General features: G+C 36.8%; 1 protein-coding gene across 1 annotated transcript; it reads left to right on the forward strand.

The window, feature by feature from the left end:
* Positions 1 to 7,695: 7,695 nt before the first annotated feature.
* LOC130965291 (RING-H2 finger protein ATL22-like) lies at positions 7,696 to 10,504 on the forward strand. Its single transcript, XM_057890042.1, has 2 exons — positions 7,696 to 8,712; positions 9,884 to 10,504. Exons 1-2 carry the CDS (start codon positions 7,977 to 7,979, stop codon positions 10,351 to 10,353), a joined length of 1,206 nt encoding a protein of 401 aa, XP_057746025.1. The 5' UTR covers positions 7,696 to 7,976; the 3' UTR covers positions 10,354 to 10,504.
* Positions 10,505 to 18,916: the final 8,412 nt, after the last annotated feature.

An 18,916-nucleotide genomic window follows, 5' to 3' on the forward strand; every position in this document is an offset into this window, starting at 1 on the left:
AAAATAAGTGGTTATAAGATGTAACCACACCATTAGGCTCGAATCTCGCAAGTGCAAGTTCCACAAAAAATTTGTTTTAATTGGTAGGGTGCCCTAGAATAGTTTCTCGGAAAAGAATTCATTACTCTAACCAAGTAGTCCTAATAAGAAGAAGGTAGTAAAATATGTACAAATTCTAACTAACATGCAACCTATCATGCAAATGCAATAACTAACTAACATTGGTATTGAAAAAGAAAATTGTTACCCATGGAGATCGGTCGACGACCTTCCCACACTTGATGATTGCACCGTCCTCGGTGCATGCAAAGAAGAGCAAGGTGGATGGGTTGCTACAATTGATGAGTTCCTCAAACGGTTGTGCGGATGACTTGTTTGTTGCCCCATTTAAAAACTTTTCCGTTTTCTCTTTTCTTGGTGGCCAGCCTAAAAGGAGAGAAAAAGAAAGAAAATTAAGCCTACAACAAAGATATCAAAGTAAATAGAACATAGGCGGGGGCTAATGCCAAATAAGAGTATGATTCTCTACTACATGGTAGCTACAACATATGAGTGAGAAATCAATATAAGCAAAAGGCATATCAACTGATACTTGATGCAGAGTAAAGTTAAAGCATGGAGAGTATATTGAGCATCAAGATCAAATAAGAATTGACACAAACAAGATTAGTGATACGCATGAAAGCATTTGATTCTATCCTAACTCAATGATGAAGCAGTAGTACAAGAAAAAAAACAAAGGGTAATGAATTAGGAAGGACCAAAGCACTAATCTTGTGTGTTGACAAATATTACAATTAATGTAACAAGTCATGAAGCACCAAAACAAATGCAAGAAATTCTCAACAATTGAGTGAGAGAATTCAGCACCATTATTAAAATGAGAAATTTAGAAAATAAAATGAGAACAAATTATAGAAACAAAATTAAAATGCAAAGAATAAAAGTATGCAAATGTAATAGACAAAAGGAAATGGAAGAAGAGAAAAAAATTTTTTTTTAATTTTTTTTAGTATTTTATTTATTTATTTATTTATTATTATATTTTTTATTATTAAATTTTTTTCTTTTTTTTATTTATATTAAAAGAGAAAAGAAAAAAAATCTTTCAAGAGAGGAAGAAGAAAAAAATGAGAAAGAAAGAAGAAGAGAAGAGGAAAGAAGGAAAAAGGAGGAAGGAGAAAAGCAGGGTGCAAATCCGCGCGCGCGCACAGCGCGCTCACGCGTGGATGCAGCAGGGACGATCCGCGTGGATGAGCTTGTGCTCCCAGCACAATGCTGGCACAACGCGCGCACAACTCTCTGGTTTTTGTACCAGAAGTTGCGGAGGTGCAATGTGCGCGCGCGCGTACAGCGTGCTAGCGCGCCGATGGCCTTTTTTTTTTTTGCTAAAAAAACAGAAAAAAAAGTGCCCAAGAGCTCCCTATAATGTCCAAAACTCTTCTTTATTCAATCAAATATCAAACAATTCACAAAAAATGCAATTTAATTTTAGGATTTATTCATCTACTACTAATGAATACAACATACTAACAACCAATCTTTACTAACAAATCAATATGAAATGAAAATCTACCTACAATGGCAACTCAAATCACTTATTAAACAAAACTAAAAGAGGATGGAAAGAGTTTACCATGGTGGGGTGTCTCCCACCTAGCACTTTTAGTTTAAGTCCTTAAGTTGGACATTTTGAGGAGCTTATTGTCATGGTGGCTTATGTTTGTACTCATCCTTGAATCTCCAAGGATCTTTGCTTCTCAATTGGTTGACAGAATTTCCAACCATCTTCATCAAGCTTGGGCAAAGTTCTACCCAAGATATAAGTCCCCATAGTTGGTCTTCACATAGCGAACCGGGATCCCATATCTTGTTTTCGCACCCGTCTTCGATTTGGTCTTCATACTCTCTCTTTCTGGGTGGTTGACATATAGAATTCTCTTTAACATACCAAGCCTTCCGTCGAGACCCTTGTAAAGTGGCATTCTTCCAATCATCATTCCTATACCTTGAAGCTTTGACCTTAATGAGCCTAATTCCTAACTTGCAACCACTACACAACTCTCTTATACTTTTAACTCCACAAAGAGCTCTAAGTTGACCATCATTTTCAATTAAACCATATTCAAGTGAGAAAGTAAAGCTTAGGGATAAGAGTTTTACCCACTTGAATGTTGTGTTGGATGGTGACTTGGGAAGGGAGACCTCCCCACACTTACATAATGCAAGGTCTACTTCCTTGTGCTCTTCTTTGTGTATTTCCACTTCTTTGCGAGCGTCTTCGATTTTAACCTTTCCCCTTTTATCACATGGCTTGGTGTTGTCTTCAAGAACTTTGATTTCTTGCCTAATGGGAGGTGATTCAATTTTGGATAGAAATTCATTGATGAATAAATCCATTTCTTGGTCAACCTCTTCATATTCTTCAATTTCGATATACACCATGCCAATGTTTTCCTCTTGGTAGCTCTCTTTCTCATTGCTCACCAAGGGTATGGGAGGTTGTGCACACTCTTCTATAATTTCAACTCCATGTCCAATGGGAGAGGATTCCATTGTAGAGAGAAATTCATCCATGATTGAATCCATCTCTTGATAAGCCTCTTCCAAGTCTCCAATGATGATATGCCTTGGAGGTTGCGCACCCTCTTCAACATCAATATCAAGCTTCTTGGAAAAGTTCTCCATGATGCTACATTCCCATGGACTTTCAACATCTCCTAAATCTTCAACCACTTCTTCTTTTTTTTCAATGATCATAGGCTTCTCCAAATGTTCTAACACAAAATTTGACTCCTCCTTTTTCACCGAATTTTCCAATTTCTCCTTCATGCTTTGCTCTTTTTTTGACCTTTCACATGCGGTCACGAAAGTACCTTGAGTATTCAAGCATTGGTGGGCTAAAGTATGCACCACCTTGGTCAAATTGGTCACAAACTCAAGTGTATCCCACTTCATGGCTTTTTGTCCTTGAAGTAACAAAGTGAGAGGATCGTCTATTGGGGTTTGGGGTGAGTAAGAAGGTTCATTATTTTGGAGAGATGGTTCATAATAGGAAGGTAGTTCTTCTTGGTAAGGTTGTGGAGATTGTGTGTATTGAGGTGGTTCTTGGGAGTAATCTTGATAGGGTTGTGGTGGTTTTAAGGGTTCTTGCTCATAATGGTCATAAGAGTATGGTATGGGTGATTGGTTATATGATGGATATGGGTCATAGGGCGGTGTTTGGTAATGAAAGGCTTGTGAGAATGGTTGAGGTTCATGTTGAGGATGAGATTCATAGGCATATGATGGTGGTTGTTGAGTGTCACAAAAAGAGTCATCATAGCTGTTAAATTGACATGCATTAGGATGGGGATTATACCTATAAGTATCTGGAGGTTGTTGCCAATAGGAGTGATCAATTCCTTGAGGCTCCTCCCATCTTTGTTGGTTCCATCCATAATGAGCGTCATCATTGAGGTGCACATTTCCTACAACAAAACTAGAACCAAACTCATAGCCATAGGGAGAATTCATTATGGAAAGAAAAAATAAAACTAACAAAATCTAGTAAACAAGCAAAAGACAAGCTATTTACAATATTCACATATGTACAATAACCAATAACATAACACCATTGCAAATCCCCGGCAACGGCGCCATTTTGATGATTGGATTTTTGACGGTTTAGAATTTCACAAATGAAATCTCGTTGAAGTATAGTCTCTAAACCAACAATAATCCTTTCATGCAAAAAATGTATTTGTCACAAGTACAAACCCCTAAAATCTGTAAACCGAAGTATTTAAACCTCAGGTCGTTCTCCCTAGGATTTACAATAAAATGTCTTGTTATTGGTTATGAGTTATTTTTGGGGTTTTGGTAAGAAACATGGAAGTTAAATGCTAAAAAGTAAACTAATGGCTAAAAAGGTCTTGGCAAGGGTTGGTGGTCAAGAATCTCTATCCTAATTACTAACCACAATATGAGAATTGGCAAGGATTAATCTCATTAAATCATCCTCTAACTAGTAGTAAAGGAAAGTCAAATGAGCTATATCAATCCTAGTCCATAAGTCCTAACTCTCCACTAATTCAATTAGTGAGAACTAGAGTCAATGGATCCCAATCATCAATTACTTTGACATTAGTAACTCAAGAGTTCCTAAGTTACCTTTCCAAGCCAAGAACATAAAATTCTACTATAAAATCCAACCAAGCATTTCATCAAACACTTGGAATGCATAAAAGGAAAGCATAGTAAATCAACAACAAGAATAAAATATAACAACAATTATTGAAAGGAATTAACAACAACAATCAAAAGAAACACATTTATTATGAATTACCTTGATTGAATTGAAAGAGAGTAGAAGAAACAAAAGTAGATCTATAACAAAACACAAGAACAACATAAAGGAAATTACAACAAAAGAATAGAAGAAGAATGAATGTAACTACAAGGAATTGAGAAGATAGAAGTAGAAGAAGATGAATCTAAATCTAGATCTAAGAACTAAACCTAATCCTAATCCTAATTCTAGAGAGAAGTGAGAGCTTCTCTCTCTAGAAACTAACTCTAACTACTAAAATAAGCTAATTGGTCAAAAGTATGAAAAAATCTTCATTCCCCCTTCAATCCTTGGCTTAAATAGCATCAGAAATGAGTTGGATTGGGCCCACAAGGCTTTAGAATTCGCTGGCCACGTTTTGCTTTAAGTGGATCATGTGCCACCATCAGCGCGTCCGTGTACTATGCGCGTGCGCGCCCCTATGCGCGATGCAACTATGGGAAATCTTATATCGTTTCGAAGCCCCGGATGTTAGCTTTCCAACCCAACTGGAACCGTATCATTTGGAGCTCTGTAGCTCAAGTTATGGTCGTTTAAGTGCGAAGAGGTCGGCTTGACAGCTTTCCGGTTCTATCATTTCTTCATGAGTTCTCCAACTTTTCATGCTTTCTTTCTTCATTCCCTTGATCCAATCTTTGCCTCCTAAACCTTAAATCACTTAACAAACATATCAAGGCATCTAATGGAATCAAGGTGAATTAAATTTATTTATTTTAAGACCTAAAAAGCATGTTTTCACTCTTAAGCACAATTAAAGGAGAATATACAAAAGCATGCTAATTCATTGGGTAAATGTGGGAAAAGGTCTACAAAATACTCTAAATTCAATACAAGATAAACCGTCAAATTGGGGTTTATCAAAGAGATGAAGTATGGTCACTGATTATACCACATGTATTTCCAAATCGAAGTGTTAGGAGGATTACATATCACTATATCCGCCCAGACCCCAATTTGGTCCAACATGAGAAAGCATTTCGAGCATGATCTCCTCATCCCTTTTCCAAGGCTCAGAGGAGATCCAATTATGGAGAGTTTCTTTTCCAAGACAACTAACCAATTGAATTAAGATCGAAAGCTTTCTAGTAAATCAAAAGAGAAGAAAGAAGAAGAGAATGAAAACTATAATTGATCCATCAAATTACAACAGAGCTCCCTAACCCAATGAAAGGGGTTTAGTTGTTCATAGCTCTAGAAATGGAAAATAGCAGAAAATAATACATCCCAGCTAAAAGTGCAGAAAAGTAAATATACAGAGAGTAGTTCTCCAAAGTGCCGAGCTTCTCTATAGTTCAAAACTACTCCTATATATACTACTCCTCTTGATCTTCTAATGAGTTCTTCAAGTCTTGGATGTGGGCTTTGGATCTTCAGTTGAAGCAGTTCCAATCTTTAGTGGGCCCAGCTTGCAGAGAGAAGTATGAATTAGGCATAGGCGTTAGTGAAGTTAACGTTAAGTGACATTGTGGGTTCGAGAATGTTAGTGGCAATCACAATTTTCACTAACGTTCCAACCCCATATAGCCTACGTTAACTCCAACATTAGTGGCACTATCGTGACTACTAACGTTGCCTTGTAAATCTTCGCTAGCGTTATTGGGACTCACCTTTCCCAATAACGTTGGCTTATAACCCTTTGTCCCTACGTTAGAGTTCACGTTAGTGTAACTAACGTGGCTCTTAACGTGGTTATGCCTCACCTTCGAGAGCATTAGTGACACTTACCTTTGTCACTAACGCTTAAAGTGCCCCTACTCTCCATGTTACAGCTCGCGTTAACTAAGTTAACGTGGTAGTAATGCCATCTTCCAACGTTAGTGACAAAGGTGAGTGTCACTAACGTTGGCTCATCAATCTCAGCTCTACGTTAACTTTCACGTTAGTGGTCTTAACGTGACCACTAACGTGGGCAATTCTAGTTGATCCAACGTTAGTGACAAAGGTGAGTGTCACTAATGTTGGCATTGTTCCTCTCTTCCACGTTAGAGTTCACGTTAACTAAGTTAACGTGACTCTTAACGTGGCTCATTGCCAATTCTTGGAACGTTAGTGGTGTTCACATTTACCACTAACATTGGAGCTTTCTTTTGTCTCCACGTTAACTACCACGTTAACTTAGTTAACGTGGTAATTAACGTGGGCTTATGATGGCTTCACGGGCGTTATTGGTGATCACTTTTCTCCTTAACGTTGCAAGCTATTTACCATTCCACGTTAGTGGTCACGTTAACTAGATTAACGTGAGTACTAACGTGGTTCTTCCTTGCTTCTTTTGTCCTGAAATCAAGCAAATAAAGTGCATCAAAGCTCTAGACAAAGTCATGAGATTATGCATCATTAATTTATCATTCAATTCTAGCAAAATCCTCATGAAATCATGTGAAATTCACAATAGTTGCTTGAATCAAGGTGTAAGTGTATTTTCATCCAAAACTTGCTTTATTCACTAAGAAAATGCATGAAACTATCTTAAAACAGTAAAGAAAAGGTCAGTAAAACTGGCCTAGATGCCCTGGCATCATGAAGGCTCCGACAACCAACAAGAACTCCTCTAACGGGTTGCTGAGCACATACACGGGGAGGTCGTGGAGGAACAGAAAATTGACAGGGAGGTTGTGGAGGAACTGATTTCTTCTTCTTCTTTTCCAAAGACAAATAGGCGCAGCGGGGAGATGATTCAGGTAGAGCTTCGTCTTCTTCTTAGCAAGAGATGACACGAACAGAGCTTTCACATGTTGCAACGGAAATTGGACGTATTGTAACGTTGGCTGGGAGCGTTGCAACGTTGGCTGTGCACGTTGCAACGTTTGCTGTGCACGTTGCGCAGGAGGCTGGGCACGTCGTCTTCTTCTTTACTTAGAGAGAAAGAATACTAAATTTTAAAGAAGATCAAACACTTTTTTTTAATTTTTTATATATGTTTTTGTTTTAAGTTTTTTATTTTTAAATTGTTTTAAATTTAAAAATATAAAATCAAAGTTAATTGAATTTTGATTAAATTAAAAGAATTAGAATAATTTTTGTCCCATATAAAAAAATATTTAATTTTTTTTATAAAATTAAATAAAATTTATTTTTTATTTTTATTAAAATATAAAGATAATTTAGTAAAAATATTAATATGATATATATTAAATATAGTTTTAATTTATTCATAATTTGACGGTATCTATATATTTATCATCGTATCAAAAAGCGAATACCTAAATTTTATGACCAATTTTCTATTCATTTTGTTTGGTTTTTCCCGCGATATCTCCCAACACAGTCTATTAACTGAAAACAAACTACGACACTCAGAGTTTAGTTGTCGGTAAAGAAGGTAGAGGACGGGCTAGGATGAATTGGAAATGTAAGAGCCAGGGAAGCATTAAAGTCAAAGTGACTGTAGCTCTAGGCTTAGCCTTGCAGTATATGACCTTTTGTCGACACCTCTGTTTGTCCATTGCATCGTTAGACTGATACTTATTCTCGCAGTTGACTGACCACTGTTGACACTTAATTAAAAAGGTTGACTTAGGGGTTCGTTCCACTTCAACTTATCCCATAGATTAGATTATTGGGACAAACAGACAATCACCCTTCCCGTCCCATCCCATCCTGATTTTTCATCACTATTAAACTCAGATTCCTCTGCACTTGGCTGATGGCTTCATCAGTATTAGTGGCCCGATTATGTTTACTGGTTGCCTTTGTATTCCATAATCTTCAAATCACAAGAAGCAAACAGGTTTGCGATGTGAAGTCATGCGGCGAAATCGAAGATATTCAGTTCCCATTCGGTTTGAAAGAAGCCAATCAAGAGCCTCAGTGCAGCTATTATCCTGACCCCAGTTTCCATCTCTTGTGCAAGCGCAGCAACCTCACTCAAACAATCCTCACTCTCCCCAAAACAGAGGACTTGGTAATCAAGAACATCGATTACGAGGAACAAACCATCCAAGTCAACGATCCCAAAGGTTGTCTCCCAAAACGTTTCTTGCACAATAACTGGGACCTTTCGGATTCACCATTCACGCTCGACATCGCACGCTACAAATATTTCAATCTGACCTTCCTCAGTTGCCCCTCAAACTGGACCAAATCCACGGGGTCACCTAGAATCGCATGCCTCAGTGACAACACTGGAAACTCGGTCATAGTCTTAGGGCTGCGTCCTATTGACATGTCATCAACGTGTGACGTGATGTCCACGGCTCTTGTGCCGCTTCCGATGGTGGATATGCCTCAGTGGCCATTCTGGCCTGATCTCAACCACGATATTGGCTTGGCTTGGACCCAACCAAGGTGCTCCAAATGTGCGGTTAGTGGCCAACGTTGTGGCTTCGTCAACGATAAAACTTCTCGAGTTGGATGCTTTTCTACTCCCACCAAAAACCAAGGTAAATTAATTCAATTAAGTCTTCTATCATTTTAGAAAAAATTAAAGTAAATCAGGTTTACTATCGGCAAAATTGTGTTATTCTTAATTTGATTTCTCTGCTTGGGGGATGCCTCCACCCCCGCTTGAATTGCTTTTTCGATCTTTATTCTTGATTATACGCAATTCGCCTTGTTCTTTATCGATTTATTCTCTTAGAATCTCTCACTCATCTGAAATTAACAGGACACGTTGAATTATCATGAAAACCAGGTATGGTTCGTGCTACATGTTTTGCATATAGCGGTTAGGTACTTAGGTATCGGGTCGTAATTGGCAATTGAATATTAGACTGTGTAGCAACTGTCTTTGACTCAAATAGTCTAATTCCGTGCTCCTTAAGGATGAAACTTGCCACCGAATAGGAATACTAGAAAGATGAATTATGAATGTGTTCATCTTTTCTGAGTAACGTGTCATTAGAAAAATGAAATGTCGTTGAAACATGTCAGTTTCATACTTTCATAAAAAAGTGGGGCATCATGAATGTCAGTTTTATTATTTTTATTATTAATTATTAATATTATTGAAGTGTTTTTTCGGGTGGGGAGTTTCACAAGTGGTTTGCACTTTTATAAGTGATCATCCAATTGTTAACAAAAGACTAGGATCATGATTAAAGGAAAGGGGAAAAGATTGGTGCTACTAAGACTAAGGCATGTGCCTAATAAGCCCTTAAAAATTGCACCAACTTGCTTTATGCTATTTCTTATCTTTATCCCCCAAAATAAAAGGACTGATACGTAGTAAAAGAATTAAAAAATAAAAGAAAGAACGAAGAAGGAAGAATAATTATAATAATACATCAATGTTAGGACACTTGGTTCCTACTCGTGTGGTTATTCAATAATAGAACCATGATTTTAATTTTACATTGCGCAATTAGACAAACTACTAGGAAACATAGAAGTGGGACATGGAATCCCCTTTAGAAATTCTCAAAGTTTGAACATGTTTAGCAAAGTCCTAGTTTGGGTGAGGATTTTACTTTTTCCTGATTATTTAGCAGATTCTTTTGGTATATATATTTATTTGACAAGAAAATGTTTCATAGCCTTTTTGTTTTTAGTAATTAACTAATTATCCTTTTCTTGGTAATAATTTCACCGTTGGATATTCATGATTGCGTGCAGGTCTTAGCAGCAGTGCCAAATATGGCTTAACCTTAGGAGTGGGAGTTCCCGGGCTCTTATGTTTAATTGGGCTTTCATGCTTCATTTGCGGTAAGGTCAAGGTTCGTATTCATCGCCGACAGCCCATCAGAGAGTTCCCAACAATTTCCCTACAGCCTATTACTCTTGCAATGGGCCTTGATAGGACCACAATTGAAAAGTACCCAAAGACTCTTATCGGTGAGAGCGGGCGCTTGTTGAAGCCCACTGATAATACCTGCTCAATATGCCTCTGTGAATATGAGCCTAAAGATACTTTGAGGACCATACCTGAGTGCAACCATTATTTCCATGCTGAGTGCATAGACGAGTGGCTCAGAATGAATGGAACCTGCCCCTTGTGCAGGAACACACCGGGGGCATTATCTAGAGTTAACCCTTCTTTCTCTTCTTTGTCTCATCACACTTCATCAATGTCCTCTACGCCATAGATAGTCCATGCTTAAACCTCGTGTTTGTGTAGTGTATATAGGGCCTATATATAGGCAGGCTATAAAGATTAAGAGTAGTGTTTTTGTATCTGTGTAATATTACTTTTCATTTTTTCCCCTTAATATATAGTTACTAAAAGAGCTTATATCATTTGAATTGAAAGACAAGCAGAAAAAGGGTTAACAATAGTTTCATTAACCAGGATATTCTGCTATCACTTTTAAAGTTGGACAAGATTTCAACTTTAGTTTGTAATCTCACAGGAAATTTAAAAAAAAAAAAGCACAATGAAGCCTTAGCAATAGCTACGGGTTATCAACTAGATAATCATCCATCTACAACAAAGAATAAAGCATGAAATGGTGAAACATAAAAGCAAAAGGTTTAACTATTACTGGAAGCATCGTAATTCCTAAATTATATATCAAGTTAATATCACATGAAGCGAAAATTGAGTTGGAAGCTTTTAAAAAATGTAGAGAATGTACTATAGATAGAACTAGTAGTGTATGTATTTGCGCGATGTGTGAAAAATATTATTTTTAATTTATATCTGAGGTATATTTAATAAAAAAAATATTGTTCAGCATATTAAACTTTAAATAAAACTCATTTTTTATCGTTTATACGAATACTAAACAAAAGTACATAATAAAAAAATTCACAAAATAATTGGATTAATTAAAAAAAGCGTAGTATGTAATAAATTAATGTCTTAATTTCTGTAAAAAATGTGTATACATACTCCTTTTTATAAATAACCAAAACTTTAGTTTATATCTCCAACATTGATCATTGCACATTTATAGACTATATCTTTAATCATGTACCATATAAAATTTAAACATTATTTATGTTAAAATTTTCATCCAACTATAAAAAAAATAAAAAAACATAATTAACAACAAAGAGATATCAATTGATTAAATCAATATCTAATTATCTCAATTTATCAAAGATTTTTCTATACACAACATTAATCGTGCAATTCTCAGAGACTCCCTCATGATGTTGAATTAAAACTTTTATTCCTTACTTACTCTTAACTCTTGAAAGTGTCACATATAACTGTTCATACGTAAAAACAGGTCTCGGTAGTACAAACCCATGATTTTTAATGTTTGTCCTTGGGCCTTGTTGATTGTCATACAAAAAGACACCATCAATAGAAATTGTCTTCTCTTGAACTTAATTGATGGAATGCTGTCATCATTTGGAACCATATTTATTCTGGGAATTAATTCAATGTCTCATATTTTGGTCTCTGTTAGTATTTCGCATTCAATCAAGTAATTTTCAAGTCTCTTAACATGTAGTCGTGTACCATTGCATAGGTCAAATAACTGGTCTATGTTCCTAATTAGCATTATCGGAACACCAATCATGAGTGTAAGCTTATGACCAGAACAATTAAGAGCATTCAATACTTCTAGACCAAAGAATTTCAAGTAGCTTTTCATATTACCTTCTTTAATATAAAGATTGTCTGAACTAAGATACACCTTTTCATCATTAGGAACAATTGATAGTAGGTGACTATTTATCTTGTCAACAACATCTAAATTATAGTTATCAGAATCGAACCGGTAATTGATCCGGTCGTATGACTAGGTTATTGGGTCACTGATTTACCCGGTTGACCCGGTCATAATTAAATAAAAATATAAACTTATAAAAATAAAATGCATGGTTTTAAAAAAATATATTAATAATAATCAAATATCAATTCTTAAATATAATTTATGGTGCAAAAATATATAATAAATTAGTCATTAAGTCCAAAAAACGATAAATAACTTTAAGAGTAAAATTATAAAAAATTAATTTATTTAGAATAAAAGTAATGTGATTAACTGTAATTTACTTAGATGTGATTAAAAAATAATTAAATACTATATACAGTAAAAAACTGATATTATTGAAGGATAAAATTAAAATTTATTTCTATGTATCGTTTTTGTCTCCAACGTTTTCGTCCTATTTAAGTCCCTAACGTTTTAAAATCATCCCAATTTTGTCCTGCCGTTGTTAACAGATCCCGGCCTTAACGGTAGGATAACATTGAGTCAATTTTAAAACGTTAGGGACTTAAATAGGACGATTAAAATGTTAGGGACAACTTTGAGACTTACCCCAAACATTGGGGACAAAAACGATACTTTACTCGTACAAAATATTTTCTTCATTTAAATGAATGAGAAAAAAATAAAAGATAACACAATCAATATCAATATATTAATATGTTTATATATTATGTGTTGTTACTTGTTATTGGTATCCATGTCAATCCATGCTTAAATGGATAAAAATAAATAAAAATTCATTAATGGTTTATTATATATTAAATTTTTATCACATATATTACTGAGAATCAAGATGGCACAGTGGCAAGGTAGTGACGCTGTATCCTTGCTAACCCTTGTTCGAGCCTCAACCCCTCGGCGTTTGCGTTTTTGGAATTGTGCTGGATAGCAGCTCCTACAATGGTTTAGCGGGCGCATAGGTGCATCGTAGACCCGCGCGGGTTGAGTGCGATCTGAAGTGCGAACTGGCTGATTTCCAACGGGTTTGACCACCATTGACCGGTTCAATTGCTTATCCGGTCCAATCCACTAATTGAACGGTCAGACTACTGGTTCATCGGTTTTTTAGTTGAACCAACCGGTCCGGTCCAATTTTAATAACTATGATCTAAAGCCAGTCTTAGTATTAATCAATTATTACAGTAATTGCTTGACATTAAATAACTATGCACTAAGCTTCGAAAGACAAGGTCAATTAACTCATCAAATGCTTGTTTGGAATCTAAAACTATCATATCCATAGGAATTTCAATTTCTGACTCTCCATCTAGTCTATCTTCTAGTAGGTCATCACCAACTTTTAATAACCAATACTTAAATTCCTTTATTTTCTGTTGGTTTTAATTTTTACGTCCCATAGTTAGCCTCATGTTCCTTGACAGTTGTAAAACTTTAACAAACTCCCAAAGGTACGAAGAATTTATGGTTGCATCACTATATCTTGTGAAGATCCTCTAGAAATTACAAGCGATATTTGTCTAAAGTCTCTACTAAGTACAACCTCCTTTCTCCGAATGGACGCTTACCAGTAGCAATTAATATGTGCCTTATAATATCTCTTAAACATCTCTCCAGTGCCTCATAACAATACCGGTTAAGCATAGATGTCTTATCTCAGATTATTAAATATGTCCTTGTTAACGATTTGGGAGGGATGAATGCTGTCGGATCTTGAATCTAGAGTGTACAACCTTACTATTTGGTAAGAGAAGAAAGACTATTCTATTATAAGCCACATTAAGCACTATTTTACTTTCTGATCTAACTTCTGATGACATCAAGTTGTAAAGGAATATTTTACCACAACCATCATGATCATAAAGAAAAAAATCCTTTCTCAAATTTGTTCATAGTCCTCATAACTCTGTCATAAGATTTTTTCTGCTCCATAGTCACCTACACAACATCGATGATAATAAGGTCTCTAATGGATGTTTGTCATATCTGAGTTCCTCTATTATTAGTCTTTTATTCTGCAATTAGTTACTACCAGAAAGGATTCACATTGGAGGATATTCTTGCAAGCTCCTTCCATAAGAATGCATGATATATTTTATGTCTGATAATACAAAATTCTTGATATCCTCATCAAACAAAATTAAATCTATGACAGTTTAAAAAAAGTTAGCTCAATAAACTATCTCTAGCCATAAAATATTCTTTGAAGTTATGAAATATATAAATAGGATATTAAAGTTATACATTCATGCTTAAATGCCTTCCATGTCTATGTAGAATATCATCTAAAAGCTGCTGCCAACAATTTTTCTAGACAAAGTTAGGTCTTGAAAGACCGTTTGATACCAATAAAATTACAACTAGCCTCCTCACATATGATGTAGATGTCCAAGTATCTGCCTCATTTAAGACATCTATGAACTTCTATCATCTTACAACAATCCAATAGCAAAGTAGACATCTTTAAAAGTGTCAAAAGTTACATCATTTACTGTCCTTATATCTTCAAAGCCAATACAACTTCTTATGTCTTCTATTTTCAGAACAAATCAATATAATTATCATGGTTCTAAAAATTAGACTGGACCAGCCAGTACGACCGGTCTAACCACAAACCAAAAATGAATCATTGAATTGTCTGTGAACCGGTCGGTCAAAATGGATCTAGATCGGGCCGGTTCATAGGAAACGACGTCATTTTGTAAGGAATTGCACGCGTTCAGCACTCCAGCCCCCTTCTCTCCAATCGCTGGTATGGAATTAGAATACCACAACTAAACTAGCAAGTGCATCAAGTCGTACCAAGTAACACCTTAAATGAGTGAGGGTCGATCCCACGAGGATTGATGGACTGAGCAACAATAGTCGAATGATTCATGATGCGTGAGCATCTTATCTATCTTTTCCTAGTGAATTTGCATCTAATTTGTTGAGTTTAATTAAGAATTAATTATATTTTAGCCACTATGGATGCTATTTTGAGTTTTGTGTAATTTTATTTATTTTAGGTAGCATTCGGAGAGATTTGATGAAGTTTCTGCAGAGAAAAAGAAGAAACCAAAGAAATGACCAGCGAAGACCGATGCAGACGCATGGCTTACGCGACCGCGCAAAATGGAGAAATCACAATGATGCAATCGCGTGGACTGGAATCTGCACAAATGACGCGAGCGTGTGGACGACGCAGACGCGTCACATGCGCAATCTGCAATAATACAGAAAATGCTGGTTACAAATTCTGGGCTATTTTGACCCAGTTTCCAGCCCAGAAAACACAGATTAGAAGCTGCAGAATGGACAAAGCAAGTGGTCCCCACCCATCAGCTGAAGACTTGTTAATTAATTCGAATTTAAATTCAAATTTTATCTTTTAGGAAAAGATTATTATTTTTAGTTTTAGATAATTAGATTTAAAATTTATTTAGGATTAGTAATTGGTGCGCGAAATTGTGATCACTACACAACTTTGCACAACTAACCAGCAAGTGCACTGGGTCGTCCAAGTAATACCTTACGTGAGTAAGGGTCGATCCCACGTAGATTGTTGGTATGAAGCAAGCTATGGTCACCTTGTAAATCTCAGTCAGGCAGACTCAAATAGGTATAGATGGTGAATCAAACATAAAGATAAAGATAGAGATACTTATGTATATCATTGGTGAGAGCTTCAGATAAGCGTATGAAGATGCCTTCCCTTCCGTCTCTCTGCTTTCCTACTGTCTTCATCCAATCCTTCTTACTCATTTCCATGGCAAGCTTATGCAAGGGTTTCACCGTTGTCAATGGCTACCTCCCATCCTCTCATTGGAAATGTTCAACGCACCCTGTCACGGCACGGCTATCCATCTGTCGGTTCTCAATCAGGCCGGAATAGAATCCAGTGATTCTTTTGCGTCTGTCACTAACGCCCCGCCTTCAGGAGTTTGAAGCACGTCACAGTCATTCAATCATTGAATCCTACTCAGAATACCACAGACAAGGTTAGACCTTCCGGATTCTCTTGAATGCCGCCATCAGTTCTTGCCTATACCACGAAGACTCTGATCTCACGGAATGGCTGGCTCGTTTGTCAGGCGAGCACTCGGTTGTCAGGCAATCAACCATGCATCGTGTATCAGGAATCCAAGAGATATTCACTAGAGCCTCGTATGCTTGTAGAACAAGAGTGGTTGTCAATCACTTTGTTCATGAGTGAGAATGATGATGAGTGTCACGGATCATCACATTCATCAAGTTGAAGAACAAGTGATATCTTGGACAAAGAACAAGCGGAATTGAATAGAAGAACAATAGTAATTGCATTAATACTCGAGGTACAGCAGAGCTCCACACCTTAATCTATGGTGTGTAAAAACTCCACCGTTGAAAATACATAAGAACAAGGTCTAGGCATGGCCGTGAGGCCAGCCTCCTAGTGATCAAAAGATTCAAAGATCTCAAGATCCAAATACAATAGTAAAAGGTCCTATATATAGAAAACTAGTAGCCTAGGGTGTACAGAGATGAGTAAATGACATAAAAATCCACTTCTGGGCCCACTTGGTGTGTGCTTGGGCTGAGCAATGAAGCATTTTCGTGTAGAGACTCTTCTTGGAGTTAAACGCCAGCTTTTATGCCAGTTTGGGCGTTTAACTCTCATTTAGGTGCCAGTTCCGGCGTTTAACGCTGGGAATTCTAAGGGTGATTTTGAACGCCAGTTTGGGCCATCAAATCTTGGGCAAAGTATGGACTATCATATATTGCGGGAAAGCCCAGGATGTCTACTTTCTAACGCCGTTGAGAGCGCGCCAATTGGGCTTCTGTAGCTCCAGAAAATCCACTTCGAGTGTAGGGAGGTAAGAATCCAACAGCATCTGCAGTCCTTTTCAGTCTCTGGATCAGATTTTTGCTCAGGTCCCTCAATTTCAGCCAGAAAATACCTGAAATCACAGAAAAACACACAAACTCATAGTAAAGTCCAGAAAAGTGAATTTTAACTAAAAACTAATAAAAATATACTAAAAACTAACTAGATCATACTAAAAACATACTAAAAATAATGCCAAAAAGCGTACAAATTATCCGCTCATCACAACACCAAACTTAAATTGTTGCTTGTCCCCAAGCAACTGAAAATCAAATAAGATAAAAAGAAGAGAATATGCAATGAATTCCAAAAACATATGTGAAGATCAGTATTAATTAGATGAGCGGGGCTTTTAGCTTTTTGTCTCTGAACAGTTTTGGCATCTCACCCTATCCTTTGAAATTCAGAATGATTGGCTTCTTTAGGAACTCAGAATCCAGATAGTGTCATTGATTCTCCTAGTTAAGTATGATGATTCTTGAACACAGCTACTTATTGAGTCTTGGCTGTGGCCCAAAGCACTCTGTCTTCCAGTATTACCACCGGATACATACATGCCACAGACACATAATTGGGTGAACCTTTTCAGATTGTGACTCAGCTTTGCTAAAGTCCCCAATTAGAGGTGTCCAGGGTTCTTAAGCACACTCTTTTTGCCTTGGATCACAACTTTATTTCTTTCTTTTTCTTTTTTTCTTTTTCTTTTTTCTCTTTTTCCCTTCTTTTTTTTCGCTTTTTCTCTTTTTTTTTTTGTATTCACTGCTTTTTCTTGCTTCAAGAATCATTTTTATGATTTTTCAGATCCTCAGTAACATGTCTCCTTTTTCATCATTCTTTCAAGAGCCAACATTCATGAACCACAAATTCAAAAGACATATGCACTGTTTAAGCATACATTCAGAAAACAAAAGTGTTACCACCACATCAAAATAATTAAACTGTTATAAAATTCAAAATTCATGCAATTCTTCTCTTTTTCAATTAAGAACATTGTTTATTTAAGAAAGGTGATGGATTCATAGGACATTCATAACTTTAAGGCATAGACACTAAGATACTAATGATCATAAGACACAAACATGGACAAACATAAAGCATAAATTTTCGAAAAATAAGAAAATAAAGAACAAGGAGATTAAAGAACGGGTCCACCTTAGTTATGGCGGCTTGTTCTTCCTCTTGAAGGTCTTATGGAGTGCTTGAGCTCCTCAATGTCTCTTCCTTGTCTTTGTTGCTCCTCTCTCATGATTCTTTGATCTTCTCTAATTTCATGGAGGAGGATGGAATGTTCTTGGTGCTCCACCCTTAGTTGTCCCATGTTGGAACTCAATTCTCCTAGGGAGGTGTTGATTTGCTCCCAATAGTCTTGTGGAGGAAAGTGCATCCCTTGAGGCATCTCAGGGATCTCATGATGAGAGGGGTCTCTTGTTTGCTCCATCCTTTTCTTAGTGATGGGCTTGTCCTCATCAATAAGGATGTCTCCTTCTATGTCCACTCCAATTGAATAACAGAGGTGACAAATGAGATGAGGAAAGGCTAACCTTGCTAAGGTAGAGGACTTGTCCGCCATCTTATAGAGTTCTTGGGCTATAACCTCATGAACTTCTACTTCTTCTCCAATCATGATGCTATGGATCATGATGGCCCGGTCTAGAGTAACTTCGGACCGGTTGCTAGTGGGAATGATTGAGCGTTGGATAAACTCCAACCATCCTCTAGCCACGGGCTTGAGGTCATGCCTTCTTAATTGAACCGGCTTCCCTCTTGAATCTCTCTTCCATTGGGCGCCCTCTTCACAAATGTCAGTGAGGACTTGGTCCAACCTTCGATCAAAGTTGACCCTTCTAGTGTAAGGATGTTCATCTCCTTGCATCATAGGCAAGTTGAATGCTAACCTCACATTTTCCGGACTAAAATCCAAGTATTTCCCCCGAACCATAGTAAGCCAATTCTTTGGATCCGGGTTCACACTTTGATCATGGTTCTTGGTGATCCACGCATTGGCATAGAACTCTTGAACCATTAAGATTCCGACTTGTTGAATGGGGTTGGTGAGAACTTCCCAACCTCTTCTTCGGATCTCATGTCAGATCTCCGGATATTCACTCTTTTTGAGTGAAAAAGGGACCTCGGGGATCACCTTCTTCAAGGCCACAACTTCATAGAAGTGGTCTT

This window comes from Arachis stenosperma, chromosome 3 (genome assembly GCF_014773155.1).
Source record: "Arachis stenosperma cultivar V10309 chromosome 3, arast.V10309.gnm1.PFL2, whole genome shotgun sequence".
NCBI lineage: Eukaryota > Viridiplantae > Streptophyta > Magnoliopsida > Fabales > Fabaceae > Arachis > Arachis stenosperma.